The sequence below is a fragment of the Narcine bancroftii genome, chromosome 4 (assembly GCF_036971445.1).
Source record: "Narcine bancroftii isolate sNarBan1 chromosome 4, sNarBan1.hap1, whole genome shotgun sequence".
NCBI classification, from domain to species: Eukaryota; Metazoa; Chordata; class Chondrichthyes; order Torpediniformes; family Narcinidae; genus Narcine; species Narcine bancroftii.
In genome coordinates, this window is record NC_091472.1 from 216,477,757 (window position 1) to 216,499,871 (window position 22,115).

The 22,115-nt window shown below is 54.3% G+C and overlaps 1 protein-coding gene across 1 annotated transcript in view; it reads left to right on the forward strand.

The window, feature by feature from the left end:
* Nucleotides 1-22,115, forward strand: part of LOC138762437 (fibronectin-like) — a 104,303-nt gene that overhangs the window by 56,857 nt on the left and 25,331 nt on the right. The window contains 11 exon segments of the mRNA XM_069936194.1: nucleotides 603-771; nucleotides 1,808-1,894; nucleotides 3,050-3,241; nucleotides 4,482-4,754; nucleotides 6,463-6,645; nucleotides 13,096-13,185; nucleotides 14,301-14,567; nucleotides 16,095-16,211; nucleotides 16,877-17,041; nucleotides 18,402-18,557; nucleotides 21,692-22,038. Coding sequence (XP_069792295.1) covers nucleotides 603-771; nucleotides 1,808-1,894; nucleotides 3,050-3,241; nucleotides 4,482-4,754; nucleotides 6,463-6,645; nucleotides 13,096-13,185; nucleotides 14,301-14,567; nucleotides 16,095-16,211; nucleotides 16,877-17,041; nucleotides 18,402-18,557; nucleotides 21,692-22,038 — 2,046 coding nt within the window.

The following is a 22,115-nucleotide window of genomic DNA, read 5'->3' on the forward strand; positions in this document are numbered from 1 at the left end:
CAGGCTCAATGATAGTAAAACAAGAATCTACTACATCCGGTGCTTGTGTTGTGGCCCTTCTCTACATTGGAGAGACTGGAAGCAGACTGGGAGATCGTTCGCTGAGCTCCTTCGACGGGGGTCTCCCAGTGGCCAACCATTTCAATTCTGTGCCCAAGGCCACCCGTAAATTGCAGGAACAGCACCTAATTTTCCGTCTGGCACTCTCCAACCAGATGGAATTAACGTCGACTCCTCCAGTTTCCGCTAAGCCCCTCTCTCTCTCTCCCCTGCTCTCCCCCCAATTCAGAGAGCTACATCCTTTCCCTATCACTTCCCAGTTTTTTTCTCTCTCGGGCCCTCCCACCCACACCCACTACAGCCCCCTGCCTGTGGGACTGTGCTCCTCTGCCCCTCTCGCCACCCATTTTATTTGGGTGCATTTTCCTCATGCTTTGCTGTGTAAAGAATGCTGCAGGACTTGCTTTGGTCTAAAGCTTCAATGAAAGCTTTCACAAGGGAATCTCTGGAATCACAGCTTGGGTTGTGGGGCTTAGTGGGTAACGTAAAAAAAAAATTACTGTGCGCCCAACACCCGTCATCACCCCAACTTATTCTTGCAGGTCAAAGTTTGGCCCTCTCAAGGTGGAGAGACTCCTCGGGAAATAACCACGGACTCTGGATCTATCCTCTTCACCAGCCTGACCCCTGGCACAGATTACACCATTTCCATCACAGTGGTGGTGGACGATGAGGAACAGGAGATGCCCGTCATCAAGAACGTTGTCACCCGTGAGTCTCGGTGGCCACAGTCACGCCCAGATATCCTGGCTGGAATACTCAATAGTGGGCATCTCAATCAGACATTCCTTCCCCACCTCCCCCTCGTCCATCTCCATGGAGATCTGTCCACTTCTTCAATAAGCGTCACGACATCCTTCACTTCAACGTTGGTGGACATGCTTGCTTCTCCAGCTTGCTGTTCCTGCAAGATGATAAGCGGTTTTAAATTTTAAAATAATTTAGACATACAGGCCAATTTGGCCCTACCAGTCCGTGCTGCTCAATTTACACCCTATACTCCAATACGTTTTTTGAACGGTGGAAGGAAACCAGAGCCCCTGGGAAAAACCCACGCAGACACGGAGGAGAATGCTCAAGCGCAGGATTCGAACCCTGGTCCTGATCACTGGTGCTGTAAAGGCGTTGTGGTAATGGGTACGTCCATTGTGCCACCCTGTTGCACGCAGTCTGCCTCCCATAAGGGCGGGCAATGAATCACCATGAGGCAAAAGAGTCGCTGAGTGGATTCGCCTCCAGCGCTCCCGCAGCCTCTGCAACCGCACACATTCATCAGCCACCCAACCTCCAGATCCAAACCTCCGACACGACACGGAAGCTTTCACCGCCAGCGGCCGTTTGGGAGCCTTTCTTGCTCTTGGCACCCTTTTTGAATCCCGATTCAGATGCCTGGTTCCCGCGAGCCAGTCGCCAGTAGCCTGCAGCCCGAGAGGGTCCCCGATTGTAAGTTGTCCAAAGCCTGTGTGGTTCCTTCAGCCGTGGAGCCACTCCCATCCTGTTGCCCCACATGCAATGGGACTATTACTGGTGTTGGCCAGTGGCATTTATAGTGCATGACACTTTTCTAAAGTGAGGGTGCCAGTGAACTTCTGGTTATGGTCGAGTTCATCCCCCATCTTCCACAGACCTGACCTTCACGTTGGGAACTCCTTCCTGGAAATGGTGCCATGTGGGGTGGGATCAAAACATGCTGGATCATTCGATGAATCCCGTTGCTTGACCCTACACCCCTTGTGTGTTCCCACAGAGGTCTCACCACCCACCGACCTACAAGTCCACTCGGATTCCATCTCGGGCGCGCTGACTCTGGCTTGGAAAGAGGGATCGACACCAGGTACTCGGCAGGAGTCAGGGATGGGTTTAGCCTGGTGCCTTGTGGGAATGGCTTCTGTTTCTGTATCGAGGAGCTGTTCGCTGGATAGGAAGGCTCCGGAAATTTATCGGCCTAATTCAAGCAAACAGCCACTTGATTGACATGGATAAAATGGGTGGGAGAACCTGATCCTGGCACTTATGGAAATGATTGACGAAATGGAATGCTTCCATTGGTTCGCATCAGTGGCACAAGCCTGCCCCTGGACTCCTCTCTGGCAGGGTTTAAATACTGTTCGATCATCCCACTGACTACCTCCAGCACCACCTCCCACGGGAGGGCATGCATGTGAGATGCCAGCCAGTGGGCCCCTGGCAGAGGGGGAGGGTCACCTAACTTCCTCCCTCCTCCTCACGACCCATGACCTCACGTCACCCTCCCAACCCTCTGTTCACCATGACCCTGTGCACCTCAGTGTGACCTCTCAAGCACTTGATGGGAAAAGGGGTACCTCACGTCTGCCCCTTCCCCTAGCATCCCTGGCTAGGAGCTTGATTCTATTAACTCTGTGACAAAGCATTCTGCTCCAAAGTTAAACAGCTGTGTTTGCAGATGTTGGGGTCAAGTGCAACACGCAAAAGGGCCAGAGAAACCCAGCGAGTCACGCAACATCTGTAGACAGTAAAGGGTACGTTTCAGGCCCGGTACTTTGTCAAAGTTTGAGCAGAAACAAGCATGTGCCTGAATTAAAGGGGAGGGAGGAAGGGCCAGGGGATGGTGACAGGCCAACAGCTAAGAGAGGGCAAGGTGACAGGCCAACCGGCAAGAGAAGAGAAGGGGCAGGCAAAGGGGATGGGCTAACAGGTAAAAGAAGGGGAGGTCACGGGCCAACGGGTAAGAGAGGGGAAGGTGACGGGCCAACGGGTAAGAGAGGGGAAGGGGATGGGCCAGTGGGTAAGAGTGGGGAAGAGGACGGGCCAGTGAGTAAGAGTGGGGAAGGGGACGGGCCAGCGGGTAAAAGGCAAATGCATTGGAGAGAAAGAAGGTAAGGAACAGGGTCGAGGGTAAATCAACAAATCCCGTCCTTGTTCCTGAAGCATTTTGTGTCCTGCCATGGTGATTGAAGTACTCTTTGTAAGAGCGCATGTGATTTCCCACCCCCCCCAAACACCCCAGATATCACTGGCTATCGAGTATCCTGCACTCCAAAACAAGGCCAGCACGGCAACCTGGTGGAAGAGTTTGTTGAACCTGGTCATACATCCTGGACACTGGAAAACCTGAGCCCTGGCATCGACTACGAAGTCAACGTTTACACGATCAAGGACAAAAAGGAAAGTGCTCCGGTCTCGACGGTGATAACCCAAGGTAAGTGAGACTGACAGTTTTGTCTTAAACACAGGTATGAGGACTGAGACAGCAAGAGGCCACTCAGGGATCCCCCGACCATAGCTTTGAAGCTCCATGTCTGCTTTCTCCCACCTCCCCCACCACTGAAGCATTCCTATTTCCCTGCTTAAGTGCAGACGCCTCTGCCGGCAAAAGCCTTGCGTTAAGAGCTAAGCTGCTTTTTCAGTTGCTTTGGGGTTTTATTTTTCAAAGCACTGCTCCCTTAAGCTGTGCCTTTCGCTAACTCAATCATCAGTGGTCGAAAGCTTTCCGTTGCTGGTTGTAAAGGTTCCGACTTTCCCTTTACATACTGCCGATGCTGGGAGCCCAGTCGGAGAAGGCGGGCCTGAGGAGGTTTGGAGAAAGCCCAGGTTCATGGAGCGCTTGGGTACGTTCTGCCATTGGAATGCCGTAGTGAGCAACCGTCCCTCCCCCCCCACCACCCTCACAGGATTGCGCGTCAGGAACTGATTGGCCGCCCTTCAAAGAGTGGCCACATCTGATTGGATGGGGGCTTTCGACCACTGTTGGGACGGGGAAGGCCTGGTGCAGAAGGAACCACATCTCCACAGCTCCTCTTTTGCGGCAGGCAATCTTTCTCCCCCCCCATCACCACCAGGCCAGCTGGGAGTCCCTGTACACCACTGAGGATGGGAGGGAAGAAACCCTACACCATTAACAACAGAAGTGTCTCGGAGAATTAAAGACAACATTATTGCACCACCAGCGATCTGGATTCAAATCTGGTGCTCTCCTTAAGGGGTTTGGACATTTCCCCCCCTGTCTGCATGGGTTTCCTCCCATCCTTCAAAACGTACAGGGCTACAGGTTAATTGGGTGTATTCAGGAGGCATGGGCTGGAAGGGCCTGTACCCTTGCTGTTGGGCTAAAATTTATTTTGTTAATATATGAACTCCACGATATCAGACGAGGTGCATGGTTGGTGATTCGGGGGTGGGGGTGGGGGTGGGGGGGGGGTAAAACTGCAGACATTGCAAATCCCAAGTTACTCAGAAGGCCATGCAGCCTCTGTGGAGGGTGAAGATGGTGGGGAAAGGTCCATGTGTGATGATGGCTTGTATCTCTCAGCTGCATGACGATTGCATATCATCTTTCATACTTTTCTCTTTATAAACCATGTCTTGCTGCGCAGCATTTGGTCTTTCTTCGGGTTTTTTTTGCTCTTTTAATGCTTCCTTGTTGCCCTTCAACCGACCAGAGATTCCCCAACTCACTGACCTCACCTTCGTTGATGTAAGTGACTCGACGATCGGCTTGAGGTGGACGCCACTTAACATTTCCACCATTACTGGCTATCACATCACCGTCTCGGCGGCCGGCGAGACGGTGCCCATATTCGAGGACTTTGTGAGCGCGTCGACGGGATACTATACCGTTCATGGCCTGGAGCCAGGAATAGATTACAACATCAGTGTCATCACCCTGATAGAGGGTGGTGGCAGTATTGCAACCACTCGGAAGCAACAAACCGGTGAATTTATTTTCAGCTCTGCTTGTTTCTAATCCCTCCTGCCAACCCACCACTCATTTTCCCCCCCCCCTCTAAAAATCCCGGCACTCTCCTGTGGAAATCCAGGGCATCTCTTGAGTGTGCAAGGTGCCGGGGTGGGGGGGGGGGGGGAACCTTTTCCCTCCGTCCGCCCTCTTTTGTTCCTTCTACCCAGCTCTCCCCTGTCCTGAGACGTGCATGAAGTCTGGTTTGGATGCCCACAGGTAATGCATGCAGGGAATGGTGTCGGCATTCGGGAGACCCGACGAGGTGGGGTGTACCTTTTACTGTAAAAGTGGGGGGGGGGAGTGGGGAGGAACTGCAGGCAAGGACCCTCTTCACACAAAGGGTGGTGGATGTCTGTACCTCTGGAGAAGTGTGTGAGGTGGAGATTTTGGAATCACAATGGGCTCGTTTCACTGAGGGTGCAAGCGTGAGCTTGAATCGTATTCAAGGATAGTTTCCTTGCTGACGAACAGGCTTCCCATGGGCAAAATGATGCCTGCCCTGCACTTTAACGGAGCTTCCTCTCTGCAAACACTGCCCTCTGCTCTGCTGTCTCACTGTCTACCACATTCAAGAGCAGTGCACAAACATGCTGGAGAAACTCCGCATTTTACACAGCATCGACAAGAAGTAACCAAATTTTTGGGCCTGGGCCCTTGGTCAAGTAAAAACCAGTTTCCAGGGCCAAAACATTGGTTCCCCTTTACTTCCTGTGGATGCTGTGTGACCTGTTGAGTTTCTCCAGCACGTTTGTGTATTGCATTGGACCCCAGCATCTCTAGACTTTCCTGTTTATCTGTTGTCATTGAGGGTGGGCCGACATGTTTGGATAGCACACAGAACAAAATTTTTCTACTGCCTTTCAGGGCAGGGAGGGGCAATAAACCATCAAAAAGAACCATGTTTATTAACAGCCAAGGTCCTGGTAAAAGGAGAACTTGCTTCTCTCCAACCCCACCACCCGACCCTCCCCACCCCACCCTTCCACCCACACCTCGGGGTTTCCCCACCCACCTGAGGTGAGACTGTCGGGGGACTTTCCCTTCGCTCAGGAGCGCTGCACTGCACGAGGTGCCGCCTGCGCAAGGTGACGCGTCTGCTCGCTCACTCTCTGAGAGGGCGGGGGCCTCTCCCGTAATCCGCTGCACAGTCACTGCCGGGGGGGGGGGGGGGGGGGGGGGGCTGTTTTGTTGCTGTGATCTTCCCCATCTGTGGGCAGAGGCTATTACCTTTAAGGAGGGATCACCTCACTGGGGTAAAGATTGATTTTGGTGCCCCCCCCCATCCCACCAGAGACTGGAAGGGTGATGAGGTTAGTACTCTATCTATAACCCATCATTGTATACCTGTATCAAACCTCCCCTCATTCTCCAACATTCCAGGTAGATGGGGGAGTAGGGTACAGCAGACAGAGGGGTGGGAAGGGCGGGGTTGGGTAGTTGTATTCAGTAATGCATGAAGGTCTGGGCATTAGGTGCAGTTTTGCCCCTTTCTGTGAAGACATGGATACTGGCAACCCCCCTCCCCTTGAGATTGGCGTTCGATGCTAAGCGAGTGGGTCCTGTGTTTGGAAGTGTGTGCATGCAAACCCTGCCGTCCCAGACCATGCGCATGTACGCGGGTCCAGCTGCTCAACCACCCCAAGAGCTGTGGCTGACCCGCTGTCTCATCTGTTTTTTCCTAGCGGTGCCACCCCCCACCAACCTGCGCTTCACCCACATGGGCCCCGACACCATGAGAGTCACCTGGTCCGCGCCGCCCTCTGTCGATCTCAGCAACTTCCTCGTGAGGTATAGCCCTTTGGAGGAGCAGGACAACCCCACCAACCTCACCATCGCCCCATCCGACCACATGGTTGTCCTGACAGGTAAGGACAAGCGGGTGCTGCCCAGGTGCACTGGGCATTGCGCGGCCAATGTGGGGTAATGCTGGTTCGCCTCCCCCCCCCCCCCCTACTCCCTAGATTAATTCCAGGCACTCTCATTCAAGGGTCTGTGGAAGAGCGTTTTGGGGTCCATTCTCCCACGGCAACAGCCTTGTCTGCCCCCAAAATCTCCCTAATTTGGGACATTCCCAAAGCGTGGATTCGTGAGGCCTCTAAAATTTTTACACCTTTCACACAATAGGTCAAATCTGCATAAAAAGGAGATAATTTAAGTTTGACCATGTGTATTTTTTGTACCACTAAATTTTAATAAACGATGTCTAACACAAAATGACGAATCAAGAGTGGAATGCTGGTCCTCATCTGAAAAAGTTATATTAAGATCCCCTTCCCAATCATTTTTAATCTTAACCCTTGAGGTTAGTCTTAAATCCAGTAAATTATTATAAATACACGATGTTAACCCACTGTGATCAAACTGCAAATCGAAAATTAGATCTAGAATATTTGAGGAAAATTTTGTAGCTTAGATTGGTCAAAATATCTAACTTGCAAATATCTAAAATGTCTAAATTTAACTGACAATAGTTCAAAAGAACTAAAATTCTTATGGATCAATAAATCTTTGTAACTTTTAATACCTGATCTATTCCCATTCCTTAAAGCCTGCATCTAGAACAGAAGGTGGACAAAGAGGTGGTTCTCTATGAAATGGGACTCTCCAGGAAAAAAACTATCACAACCAAATTTGCCTCCGTGTTCTTAATGAATTCCTCATTGTCTGACTATGAATTAGTTTAGAGAAGGGTAACGGTAAAGTGGGACATAAAAATGCCAACAATTAGGTTTTCCTTGAAAAACTCAATTCAATTTCTATCCAAGTTGGGTGACTGATTAAATTTTAATAGTGGAAGTAGGTTGTGTGGTTTAATAGCTCAATAATAAAATTGAAAGTTTGCCATTCCTTACTCTTTTCTGAAGATGGGTTTTATTTATTTGTTTTCCCTGCCCACAAGAAGTAATTGAATCAAATGAGTAAAAAAAATGATTTGGGAATAAAAATTGGTAAAGCTTGAAAAAGATATAGAAATGTAGGTAATAAATTCATTTCAATCAAATTAATGCTTCCAATCAAGAGGAGACCCTCCAGATAAGTGACACTGATTATATAATGCTGTAAAACTTTCTTTCATAAGCTTTTTATGACATTTTTCCATCTTTATCTATGATTTTTAAGACCAAAACACCCTTTAATGGCCTTGTTTAGCTTTATTCACGATCCGATCATATCTTTGTCGGTATCTCAAAAGGTTTTAGCACGCTGATAGCCAGATGAGGGGTTTTAATGAAGTGGAAAGATGAACTTCCACTGGATCATAGGCAGTGGCTACATGATGTAATGGCATAGTCAAGTTTGGAAAATAATTAGATATAATATCAAAGATATAAAGTTCTACTTTGAAAACATATGGGGTCCGTTTATAGAATTTTATCACGGTTGGCGGTTTTAGGCTGTTGGGCTGCTCCAGCGATGCTCAGGTGATGGTGATCCGATCCAAGTTACTGCAGTGGTAGGTGGGGGGGGGGAGGGAATGAACGAGATGACACTGTGAGTCAGTTTCGCTTCCAACAGTTTAATTTGAAAAACCTGTGCTGCGCCTTATAAGGCGGCTGGCAAATCCCGCCTCCGCATGTGTGCGGGTGTGGCCCCTCTGACCGCGGGGGAAGCAAGACCCGACGGCCCCATCTTGACATGCGGCCATGACAAACGTGGAGCCGGCCGGCTCACCTGCTTCACGACGTGCGCTGCCACACAACACCCCCCTACCCCCCCCCCCCCCGACCCCCGGAACCGGCTCTAGTGTCCCGTTGTCCCTGAGCTCCGTGGTGCTGTGACTTTAGGAGGTGCTTGGGCTGGTGAACTGGCGTATGGCTGCAACCTTTTGCACTGAAGGTGCCACCCCGTTAGCGGTGATATTGTGGCCCAAGAACTGCATGGTCTTTTCCGAATTGGAATTTGACCGCGAGTCCAAATTCAGAAAGGCGAGTGAAGAGTCTGCAGAGGTGGTCCTTGTGCTCCCTGTCTGTGGTCCCTGCTGCCAATGGTTATGTCATCCAAGTAAATGAACACCAAGTCCAAGTCTCTGCCCACCATGTCCATCAAGAGCTGAAAGGTTTGCGCCGCATTCTTGAGACCAAAAGGCATGCGGAGGAATTCTAAAAGTCCGAATGGCGTAATAATGACAGTCTTGCCAACGTTGTCTGGGTGGACAGGGACTTGATGACAGCTGTGCACCAAGTTGACTTTGGAGAACACCTTTGCACTGTGAAGGTTGGCCATGAAGTCCTGTATGTGTGGGACTGGGTAGCGGTTGGGTGTGGTGGCGTCATTAAGGCAGCGGCACTCCTCACAGGGTCGCCAACCGCCTGAGGACTTGGGGTCCATATGTAGTGAGGACGCCTATGGGCTGTCAGACCTGCAGACTATGCCCAACTCTTCCATCCGGAAAAATTCCTCTTTGGCCAACTGCATTTTGTCTAGGGGAAGTCTCCTGGCTTTGGCATGTTGTGGGGGCCCCTGGGTCAGTATGTGGTGTAACACCCTGTGCTGTGAGGGGCGCTCACCACGGCCACACCTGGATTGCAGGCGATGGTAGCTTTGAGTTGGACAGTTTGGAAGGTCCGGGCATACACAAGGTGTTTGGCTTTCACGTCCACCAGCAGTCTGTGCGCCTGAAGGAAATCAGCGCTGAGGAATGATGTTCCCACAGCAGCTCGAGCGAAATTCCACTGGAACTTCTTGTTGCCAAGCTGTATTTGCACATTGCGTGTGCTGAAAGTTTTGATGGTGGTGTTGTTCACCACCCGGAGCATGGGGCCTCACAGTCGTGGTCGTTTCTCCAACGCGGTTGGTGGGATGACACTGAGCTCAGCACCCGCGTCGACCAGGAACCATTGGCTTCCCTTGTCAGTGATGTGCCAGCCGCCATGGCCATTAGCAGCAGTTGGCCTGGCCGTTTTCCAGAAACAAGCAGGGTTGCCTGCATTTTGTTCCTGTGATCCCTGGCATTGGTGATTTAAAAACACCAGTTAGTGTTTGGGGCCTCTACAGGCTTGCTGGGGCGCTGTTGTGCTTGGTTGGGGTGGGGTCGTGACACCTGGTTCACGGCGGACTAGCTTTCACATTTCATGTGCCATAGGACATCTGCTCTGGCCGCAACCTTTCGTGGGTGTGAGAAATCCTCATCTGCTAACAGCAGCTGTATGTCATTTGGCGCCTGCTCCAGAAAGCCTGGTCAAATGTGAGGCACGGCTTGTGGCCCTCTGCCAGCGCCAGCATTTTGTCCATGAGAGTGGATAGTGCTGTCTCCCAAGCCGTCTAGGTGCATGAGCCTGGCAGCGCACTGGTGCCTCTTAAAGTACTTAAGAGGAGCTTCTTGAGAGCTGGGTATTTACTTTCCTCTGGGGGGCTCATGTATCAGGTCGTCCACCCTGGCTACGGACTCTTGGTTGAGGGAGCTGATGACGTGGTAGAACATTGTCAAGTCGGAGGTGATCTGCTGGAGGTGGAATTGTGCTTCCGCTTGCCCGAACCAAGTGCGTGAGTGAAGCGTCCAGAAGGTTTGTAATTTCATGGCTACTGCAGAAACGTCTGGGCCCGTCGGAGTCACCAAATGTAGTGATAGCTACGTAGAGCGAGCGAAAGCACGTGATGACACGCTGTGAGGCAGTTTCGTTTCCAACGGTTTAATTTGAAAAAGCCGCGCTGCGCTTTATAAGACGGCCAGCAAGTCCCGCCTCCATGTGGGCGGTGACGTAACGACGCAGCCCAGTGTGTGTACACATCCCCCTCTGACCACGAGGAAAGCAAAACCCGACGGCGCCACCTTGACGTGGCTGCTCCGTGGCCGGGACAAGCGCGGAGCCAGCTCGGCTGTGTTGAGATGTGCACTGCCACATTACCTTGTTTAGAGAGAAGATTGGAGTTTAGTTTTTTTTAATACAAGTTGATTAATTGGAGTTAATGGTCTAAACTATAATCTTAATAGTAATTAATATTTTACCAAGTTTCTTATAAAGTAATTCACGTGATTTTCATTTTTAATCTGAATAATATTAATTAACAATTAATAATGATAATGGGAGACTGTTAACTGGAGCATTTTTACCAGTTATGTCTTGATATTCTGTTATGTTAATGCAACATGTATATGAGATTATTATAAAGAACTCAGTAAAAGTTTTTGAAAGAGAACAGGCTTGTCCGCCCAACGCGTCCACAGCGCCCAACGCGTCCGCCCCGCCCAACGCGTCCGCCCCGCCCAACGCGTCCGCCCCGCCCAACGCGTCCGCCCCGCCCAACGCGTCCGCCCCGCCCAACGCGTCCGCCCCGCCCAACGCGTCCGCCCCGCCCAACGCGTCCGCCCCGCCCAACGCGTCCGCCCCGCCCAACGCGTCCGCCCCGCCCAACGCGTCCGCCCCGCCCAACGCGTCCGCCCCGCCCAACGCGTCCGCCCCGCCCAACGCGTCCGCCCCGCCCAACGCGTCCGCCCCGCCCAACGCGTCCGCCCCGCCCAACGCGTCCGCCCCGCCCAACGCGTCCGCCCCGCCCAACGCGTCCGCCCCGCCCAACGCGTCCGCCCCGCCCAACGCGTCCGCCCCGCCCAACGCGTCCGCCCCGCCCAACGCGTCCGCCCCGCCCAACGCGTCCGCCCCGCCCAACGCGTCCGCCCCGCCCAACGCGTCCGCCCCGCCCAACGCGTCCGCCCCGCCCAACGCGTCCGCCCCGCCCAACGCGTCCGCCCCGCCCAACGCGTCCGCCCCGCCCAACGCGTCCGCCCCGCCCAACGCGTCCGCCCCGCCCAACGCGTCCGCCCCGCCCAACGCGTCCGCCCCGCCCAACGCGTCCGCCCCGCCCAACGCGTCCGCCCCGCCCAACGCGTCCGCCCCGCCCAACGCGTCCGCCCCGCCCAACGCGTCCGCCCCGCCCAACGCGTCCGCCCCGCCCAACGCGTCCGCCCCGCCCAACGCGTCCGCCCCGCCCAACGCGTCCGCCCCGCCCAACGCGTCCGCCCCGCCCAACGCGTCCGCCCCGCCCAACGCGTCCGCCCCGCCCAACGCGTCCGCCCCGCCCAACGCGTCCGCCCCGCCCAACGCGTCCGCCCCGCCCAACGCGTCCGCCCCGCCCAACGCGTCCGCCCCGCCCAACGCGTCCGCCCCGCCCAACGCGTCCGCCCCGCCCAACGCGTCCGCCCCGCCCAACGCGTCCGCCCCGCCCAACGCGTCCGCCCCGCCCAACGCGTCCGCCCCGCCCAACGCGTCCGCCCCGCCCAACGCGTCCGCCCCGCCCAACGCGTCCGCCCCGCCCAACGCGTCCGCCCCGCCCAACGCGTCCGCCCCGCCCAACGCGTCCGCCCTAGCTCGCCAGATTTGCTTGTGTTCATCATTTTCTCTTCCTCTCTGTTGCTATCAAAATGTACCGGGGGTGTAGGTAAATTGGGCGGCACAAACTAGTGGGCCGAAGTGGCCTGTTGCTGTACTTTATGGCTGAATGTGCTTTAAATGCTATCCCATCCCTTCTACTCCCTTCTTCCATGTGAACCCCCGGCACCTTTGACGTCCAGTTTTAATCTCACTTCCCATGGAGAGAAACAAATATTTGTGGTTATTTGCCTCATTCATGCTCCTGGTGGTTTGAGAAGCCTCTGTAAAGACGCCCCCCACATCCACCAGTCCAGTGTGAGTATTCATGAACACATACCGATGTGCGTATAGTCAGTAAAGGGAGGGAGTTTATTGGACTGGAACGCAGGCCAGTTTTGTTCTGGGCCTTGCTGTCTCCCATAACTGAGGTGAGTTTCTGGAGAGTGGATCTCCCCTCATCTTGGGAGTTAGTGGCCTAGTTAGAAGCACCATGTGACTTGGCTGGTGATTTGTGGGACCAGCCAACCAGGATGAGACGCGATGGCATGGCCCGTCCATCGTGCCTCTACCTTGCTTTAAAATTTCCAGTCTCACAGCCTTCCTGTGCTCAGTCCAGTCACGTGCGGCAAGGACTAATCCCACCCAGCCTTGTCTGGTTTAACCACATTATTGGCCCTGATGGACCACTGGCCTGTTCCCATTGTAGCTTGTGGCTCATGTTCCATGAAGTAGGTGACCTTGGTTAAACCAATCTCTGGAGTATTCTTCGGGTGAAGGGGACCTCGATTGGGCTTGGAATGGCCAACCAATACTTCCCATGGTCTAAGTGAAGCGGGAATACATGGGCGATGGGTGTGATCCAGAGGGTCTGTTGACCCCGGAGAATTGTTCCTTGTGGATCTGCTAACTGCTGTTTGTGCTTTGAGGATTGGGGAGATTGTGTGAAAGGTGACATTGGGAGGTGCTCGGTCAACAATCCATGTTCTGATGAGGTTGGCTGTTGTCCAGATCTCCAGCCCGGTACGAACTTCCTGGTGAAGGTCTACTCCGTGATTGATGATCGGGAGAGCATCCCGCTGACTGGATCCCAGCGTACAGGTAACTGCCATGCAAGGGCTCAGTGGGGATGGAGGGGGGGTGGTGGTGGTCAGGGGTGTGGATCCAGGGGCAGGGAGACAGCTTGCATGTGTTGGGGTTTCCTTTCTAGCCAGTAGACTGAGGCCACAACTATGATTTGCTCCACCCACCTTGAGTTTTCAGTGTTTCCCCTTCTCCACCACTTCACCTGGAGCTCTTTAAGGGTGCCCTGGCATCACCTGCACCTCCTAACAAAACAATTCCTGCTGGTCCAGGTCACTTAGAGGAAATGCAAAGCCTCTTCCCCCCATCCTCCCCCTCTTTGTGTGTCTTTGTTCCTCTCTACCCCACAACCCATGCCTCACAGTTTCCCGTGGCACAACCTGGGGAGCCTGCTCCTTCTGAATCGAACATTTGTGAGTTTCAACCTATCTGCAGCACTCCATCTCGCATGTGAGGGATGGGGAGGGGAGGGGAGAGGTTCTTGTCCAGATGGTCCAAATGACTCAGTTGAGCACCACCAGATATTCTGTGGCTGCAGTGACCCGCAGCCACACGCCACATGGCCGTTATTATTAGGAAGGATTTGGTCGTGGTTTCAGTGCAGGGTAGACCAGATTCAAAGTACTTTCCCACTCCTAATCCACACACTAGTCGCACTAGTGCACTTGCAACGTGGAAGTGAAGACGAAATTTAGACAACACTACGCAGGGTCAGGCAGTGTCTGTGCAGGGAGAGAGGCTGAAGAATAATTTTAGGCTTGAAACATTCACTGAGTTCTTCTATCCACAGAGGACCCCATGCCTATGAATATTTTACCCTCCTTTTCTAGGGCAGCACAGTTGGCACTGCGTAGTGATCAGGACTGGGGTTTGAATCCCGCGCTGTCTGTAAGGATTGTTACATTCTCCGTGTCTGCGTGGGTTTCCCCGGAGGCTCTGGTTTCCTCCCATCGTTCAAAATGTACTGGGGCTGTAGATTAATTGGGTGTAATTGGACGCCATGGACTCGGGGGCCAAAACAGTCTGTTGCTGTGCTGTACAATTGTGGTAAATCAGGATGGGAGATGAGGCTGGAAAGAGAGCAACGTGTTTTCTAGCCCACTTTAACCCATGTGTCTGTCTCTGCGTCACAGGCATGGACTCTCCAACTGGCATTCACTTCTCCGATGTTACCACCAACTCCTTCGTTGTGCACTGGACCCGTCCCCGGGTTCCGGTCACTGGTTTCACTGTGAAGATTCAGCCCGAGAAAGGGGGCATTTCCAAGATCGAGCGCGTGCCAGCGACTTACACCTCCCACTTGCTCCCCAACCTCAAACCTGACTCAGAGTACGTGGTCAGCATCTATGCCACCAACGGCCAGCGGCGGAGTTTGCCTCTGGTTGGCCAGCAGTCCACCAGTAAGTGCGGGGAGCCGATGTGTGGGTGTGTGATCCAGGCAGCGGGCTGGGTTGCCTTGCAGCTTGGGGCAAGGAAGACCCTCCAGGACCCTGGTTTGAGGGCTGTGCTCTGCAAAACGTTCCTAGCTGGGGGAGGCGGGACTGTCGAGTGAAGGGAAAGGGTAGAGTCATGGGGGTAGGCGGGAGTGTTAGTGAGGGAGAGGCGGGAGGGTCACAGTTGGGGGGAGGAAGGAGGGCCGGGGCAAGAGGGCTGTGTGGGTGGGAGGGAGGGAAAGGCAGGAGGGGTGGGGAGCAATAGGCCTTTGAAGTGGTGTGATCTCCCAGGACAAAGAGCTGGCTAGCACCAGGCTGGAAAGCCTGACTTCCTGATCCATTGCTGAGTGGAGCAGTTGAGTCCTGCAGTCAAAAAGCACGTCTCCCTCCTGACCACTGTCACTGTAACTCCACTGGGAGGAGCACAGTTTGGTTGTGTGAAGCCTCCTGCCTCCTCCCCCGCAATCTCAGGCTAAGGAGCAGGGAGAGGCTATCTCGTCGACCCAGGATGCTGCTGAGGAGTGAGACAGGGGAATGTGGTGGTGTTGGGGGAAGGTGCACCACTCCGACAGGTCGTCAAACACTGGATCCAGTGCTCCTGTTGTGGGCTCTACATCGGGGAGACTGGACCTGGGCTCTGTTGAGTACCTGCACTCCAGCTGCTGCAATAATCAGAACCTCCCAGTGGCTGATTCCCACACTGAAACGTCTGCCCAAGGTCTCATGTAGTGTCAAAGTTACCTGCAAATTCGAGGAAGAACACCTTGTATTCTGTCTTGCACTCTCCAACCAGAGAGTGTTAATATCGACCTCCAATTTCTGTTAACACCATCCCCCAAGTTTCTCTCTTACCCTATCCCTCTGTTCATCCAGCTGAACCACCCCCTTCCCTTCTATCAGAGGGCTACCATTCTCTCCCTAAAACAACTCTCCTCTCCTTCCACCTGATGGGACCTTATCATAGCCTGCCTTCCTCCCCCTGCCCCTTTCCAAACCCTTCTCCCCACATTTTTTATTCGGGTCACTTGCCTGGTTTTGCCCAAAAGATCGATGACCTTTAACTTCCTGTGGACATTTCATGTCCCGAGTTCTTCCTGCACTCTTTTTTGGGACTAGACTGGTGCTCAAAGATGCTTTTGATTGCCTCCTAAGAGCGAGCGAGGTTGTTCAAATTCCAGCGGGCCATTCGTCCGATGCTGCAGAAGTGTGCAGTGTCGCTCTGGGGTAGGCAAGAGCATGCTGGTGGGGTCCAGAGATTCTGCAAAGCGCAGTCGCCATTCCCCTCTTGCCACCACCAGCAAGGGCTTTGCGCTCAGCACACTTCTTGCCACTCTCTCCCGGCCGCGGAAAAGGGGGAAGGTGGGCAGATTTCGTCTGCGAATGTTCACCAGCGAGGGGAACTCTCCCAAACTGCCATGGTAGGGCATGGGATTTCTGGGTCGCGATAGAACCCTACTGAATTGTTTTCTCTCCGCTCTCCCCTCTCCGCTGCAGTCTCGGATTCCCCCACCAAGCTGGAGTTCACCCGATCCACTCCCAACAGCCTGACCATCCGGTGGACCCCACCGCCAGTGACTGTCAAGTTCTACCGCATCGTATATGGAGAGACCGGTAGGTGGTAGGTGGTAGCTTCTGCAGTGCCTAGTGAGATTCTGACTGGACCAACGCTCTTTCCGCCCACCCCCAAAGACTGACCGTGCAGCAGGTTTCAGGCCCACCTGCGTCCACTTTTTGAAAGGAAGTAATTTAACAAAAGGCCATCCTAAGATTCTGACCAAGGTACTGGTAGAGCTCACACACAGAGTGCCCCATAGTGTGGCGGTTTTGTGGCAAGATTGGTCCACTAGACCCCAGAATGAATCCTGCCTTTAGGGTGGGGATGGCCATCATGAATGTTCACGTGGAGTCGTACTGCACAGAAAAGGCCCTTAGACCCAACTCATCCCAGATGAGCCAGTTGGCATTGCAGGAAAATTCCATCTCCTATCCCTGTTTATCTGTTCAAATGCCTTTTGAACATTATAAATGTAGACAAGGTTGAAGAAACCCGGTGTGCATCCCTTTGATGCGTTCACGTATCTGGAAAGAATCCTCTGAAACAAGCCTTGGGCTCAACTCTGGGCCCAGACTTCAACAAAATAGCAGCTGGGACACCATTCTGTGCCTTGGGTGTTCATTTCATGCCTGGGTCATTGAACACTTCTTCCCAGCGACCATTTCACTCGTGGTGTGGTTTTAATTGCCTGACCTCTTGTTCTTCAAATTGCGTCTCACAGGAAGCAGCCGCCCAATGAAGGAGATATCAGTGGTAGGAGAGGACTCGACGGCCACCATTACCAACCTGCGCCCAGGCACCCAGTACACCGTCACAGTGTATGCTGTCACTCGCCGCGGTGACAGCCCGGAGACCAGCAAGCCTGTCACAGGCACTGAGAGGACAGGTAGGGGTGGGGGGGGGGAATCAATGCAGATGCAGGCCATTCAGCCCATCAGGTCTATGCTGACTCCTAGCGGTGCAGTCCACTCACCCTCCGATCTCTCACGCTTGCCCATCAACACCCTTGTCTCAATTCCTCCTCCCATTTCCCAACCCCCACTTGGGCATTTGGGTGGTTTTACACACTGCTGAGGCCCAACACCTTGACTGCCCTTTGCTATCAACTCATCAAACCCATGACCCGCCTTTGTGGTGGAGTGGATGGTGGAAGCCAAAGCCCCGCTGGGGAGGGTACCCTCGGCAGGGTGGATCCCCGGGAGAATCAGAATTGAGCTGCTGTCACCTGAACCATTTGACTGAAGCTCCAGTTACCGTGTCACCACATCGCTGTCGTGGCATTCTGTTACACTGCCACACATCAGTGGAGGAGCACAAAGGCCATTTGGCCCATCCTCCTGTGCACTCTCCACACTCTAGCCTCTGTTACACTCTTAATTTCCCCACTACCCCATTTGAAACCGACAATTGACTCCGCCTTCAACCCTTAATTCCGCCCACGCCTCATCGATCAGAACCATCCTCCAAACGTACCCTCTGGACCTTTTTAAAATAAATTATGTTAGCGCAGTAACAGGCCTTTCTGGCCTACATCCCCTGCTGCCCAAATAACACCCAATTGACCTACAATTCCTATATGTCTTTGGAGCGCCAGGCGCGGAATAAAACCCACACAGGTCACGGGCAGAAGGTACAAACCGCTGATGGGGCGAATTCGAGCACTGATTACTGATCCATCCTCCACTGAGCAGTGCACGTTCGACAGGCAGATCTCCTGATTGACAATCTACAGGAGGCTGCCAAAGAATTCAGCAGGTCAGACACACCCTTGTGCCTCCACAGGTGCCAAGTCGTCATTTTCGGGGTGGGGTCCTGCCTCAGGATGCTTTTGCCTTCGAAGTTGCTACTTGAGCCGCAGAATTTTTCTTCCCAGCCTTCCCAGATTCCGGCACTTAGTCTCTTTTCTCTTTGAGCTACCTGATTTTTACGGAGAGACACAGAATGCTTCTGAGGGCTTGAGGGGCACAGTTGACATAACGGTTAGCACAACGCTGTGACAGCGCCAGCGATTGGGACTGGGGTTCGAATCCCACGCTCTCTGTAAGAAGTTTGTACATTCTCCCTGTGTCTGCATGGGCTTTCCCTGGGGGGGGGGGGGGGGGAGGGGGGTGCTCCAGTTTCCTCCCACTGTTCAAAATGTACCGGGGGGGGGGGGTGGTAAGTTAATGGGGTGCAAATTGGGTGGCACAAGCATTCAAGAGAAGTTCACGTCTGCCTGAAAGCTCTGCTTCCTTCTCTTCCTGCAGAGATCGACTCCCCAACGCAGCTGAAAGTGAACGAGGTGAAGGACCACAGCCTGACTATCAGGTGGTCTCCGCCCAGAACGCCAGTGAAGAACTATAAGGTCACCAGCACTCTGAAGGATGGGAGCGGTCCGGTCATAACTCGCACTGTCCCAGCAGGTCAGCACCTGGTTGACCTCTTCTTCTTTTCCCATATGCCATTGCCTCATAATGTGAAAGTCAGCCCGCACTGTCATGAAACAAACAGCGGAACCAATTAAGCGTACAGCAGTTTCTTTAGTCAGCCTTGTGCGAGTAAGGAGCTCAAAGAAAGAGTTCAGTAACTCGTTCCCAACACTGAGCCCCATTCAAAGCATACAGAGTATCGATACCATTTTTATACACCTTTGGGCAGGGGTCTAACATTCTTTGTTCCTATCTCATTATAACACAGGGAAGGTCATGTTAGAATCATAGAATGCTACAGCATAGAAAAGTAGGTCATTTGGCCCTTCTAGTCTGTGCCGACCATCATCTCCCTAGTCCCACTTACTTACTCCCATTTCATAACCCTCCAGACCTCTCCCATTCACAAGCCTATCCAATTCATTTTTAAAACACGTGATCAAGCCTGCATTCACCACATCAGATGGTAGCTCATTCCACACTCCCACCACTCTGAGTAATGAACTTTCCCCCTAAACCTTTCCCCATTCATCTTAAAACTATGACCTCCCCCAATTTCAGTGGGAAAAGCTTATTCACATCCATTCTGTCTATACTTCTCATAATCTTGTAAACCTCGATCAAATCTCCAAGGCCATTTCCACCCATGTTACAAGGCAATTATGTTCTCACCTAGCTTATTAACCCTATATTCAGCAAACCTATTCTATCACAGTAACATGGCTGTAGTTATGGCCCTACTCCTACCCACAGGGTCAGTCCTTTCAGAATGGGGGCGGGGGTTTGGGGGGGTGGCGGGGGAGATGTGCAATGTGGAGATTCCGTTTTGAGGACCGTTCGATTTGACGGGAAGTGAAAGGGACGGTTTTACATCCTTGCAGAGGATGGTGACAGAATAGTCAGGGGTCCAGCAGGCCACGTTGTGGATCAGCAATCCAGAGCCAGGGGTTTGAATCCCAGCACGATGGCGGCTGGGGAGTTTACATCCAAGTTGCACCATCGCTCCTGCAAATCTGAACTCCTCGGGATATTGGCAGCTTGAATTCCCACTGTGCGCTGACAGAAAATGAGGGGGAAAGGGGTTGGTAAGTTAAAAGGATGCATGGGGTTTAAAGGGACCAAAAGGCACAGGTCCTCGTGAGTTCATGGCAGAGAAGGTGAATATCTGAGAATGGTTTGTGAAGATGCATGGCTGGACATTTGGAGGGAGCTCCCTACTTGAATTTAATAGAATGTTTTTTTTTTATTGTCATGTGCTCCAAGGTGCAATGAAATGCTTTGTTTTCCATGTTATTCAGGCAAGTCGGTCCGTATTTAAGCACATCGGGCATCGCAATAATAAATTGTGGTGCAATCCACAAATGTGCTAAGAAACACAGCAGGTCACGCACCTTCCACGGGAAGTAAACAATCATCAGTGTTTCGGGCCTGGCCCTTTGTCCTTTGAATGCCCTGTGATCTGCTGAGTTTCTCCAGCACATTTGTGCATTGCACTTGACCAGACTTTCTTGTTTAAAGAGAATCAAAGTGCAGGGGGCAGGGCTACGGGGGCAGGGCTACGGGGGCAGGGCTACGGGGGCAGGGCTACGGGGGCAGGGCTACGGGGGCAGGGCTACGGGGGCAGGGCTACGGGGGCAGGGCTACGGGGGCAGGGCTACGGGGGCAGGGCTACGGGGGCAGGGCTACGGGGGCAGGGCTACGGGGGCAGGGCTACGGGGGCAGGGCTACGGGGGCAGGGCTACGGGGGCAGGGCTACGGGGGCAGGGCTACGGGGGCAGGGCTACGGGGGCAGGGCTACGGGGGCAGGGCTACGGGGGCAGGGCTACGGGGGCAGGGCTACGGGGGCAGGGCTACGGGGGCAGGGCTACGGGGGCAGGGCTACGGGGGCAGGGCTACGGGGGCAGGGCTACGGGGGCAGGGCTACGGGGGCAGGGCTACGGGGGCAGGGCTACGGGGGCAGGGCTACGGGGGCAGGGCTACGGGGGCAGGGCTACGGGGGCAGGGCTACGGGGGCAGGGCTACGGGGGCAGGGCTACGGGGGCAGGGCTACGGGGGCAGGGCTACGGGGGCAGGGCTACGGGGGCAGGGCTACGGGGGCAGGGCTACGGGGGCAGGGCTACGGGGGCAGGGCTACGGGGGCAGGGCTACGGGGGCAGGGCTACGGGGGCAGGGCTACGGGGGCAGGGCTACGGGGGCAGGGCTACGGGGGCAGGGCTACGGGGGCAGGGCTACGGGGGCAGGGCTACGGGGGCAGGGCTACGGGGGCAGGGCTACGGGGGCAGGGCTACGGGGGCAGGGCTACGGGGGCAGGGCTACGGGGGCAGGGCTACGGGGGCAGGGCTACGGGGGCAGGGCTACGGGGGCAGGGCTACGGGGGCAGGGCTACGGGGGCAGGGCTACGGGGGCAGGGCTACGGGGGCAGGGCTACGGGGGCAGGGCTACGGGGGCAGGGCTACGGGGGCAGGGCTACGGGGGCAGGGCTACGGGGGCAGGGCTACGGGGGCAGGGCTACGGGGGCAGGGCTACGGGGGCAGGGCTACGGGGGCAGGGCTACGGGGGCAGGGCTACGGGGGCAGGGCTACGGGGGCAGGGCTACGGGGGCAGGGCTACGGGGGCAGGGCTACGGGGGCAGGGCTACGGGGGCAGGGCTACGGGGGCAGGGCTACGGGGGCAGGGCTACGGGGGCAGGGCTACGGGGGCAGGGCTACGGGGGCAGGGCACGGCATTACTGGCGCAGGGTGTAGTGTTTATTGGACAGGTTACACAGACTTGTTCTGAAAATAAAGAGCATGGTACAGAGTACATAAAATGTGCAAGGATCCTACTCTTCCCAAGGAGAGGTCCATTTACGAGCAGCACAAAAGTAACTGTCCATGAATCTGGAGCTTGGTAGTTTCAGGCCTGTGCATCTCCTGCCCTGCGAACAGAGGCAGCTGCTGAGATATTGGCTGGGATCCTGGCTGTGGGGACCTTTCCAAATGGGCAGGCTGCCAGGGAATTGCGGCTTTGGCCTGCACAAGCCACTCAGGAGGACTGGCATGAGCACAGAGCTGAAACGCCAAGGGTCTTGGATGAAGGTCTCCACGGGTTTTCTTGGTTTAACATTTTTGTGTGTTGTTGACTTTCAGGTCAGAACCAGTTGACCATTGAGGGATTATTGCCCTCGGTGGAGTACTTGGTTAGCGTCTACGCCGTGGGAGAGTATGGGGAGAGTGCGCCCCTCACCGAGACAGCAGTTACCGGTAGGTGTTTCCCACAATGTGAGCAGTGTTGTCAGAGCACATTCTGTCCTGAGTGGTCAGGTGACATGAACATTAGGTGTATGCATGGAAAGCCCCTACTGAGCAAGTTCGAGGACCCCCGCTGTTCGTGGAAGTGTCTGGCAGGTCACTTCTCTCTAAACAACAAGCAGGGCTTGGGGCAACAGGTGAACCAGGTCAGACAGAAACTGACAAGTCAGCAGAGCCTCCTGTGTTGAAGCCCTGATCCTTATTAGAGTGGCCTCCCCCCCCCCCCCCCCCCCCCCCCAGGTTCCTGGCAGTGGGAGCCTGA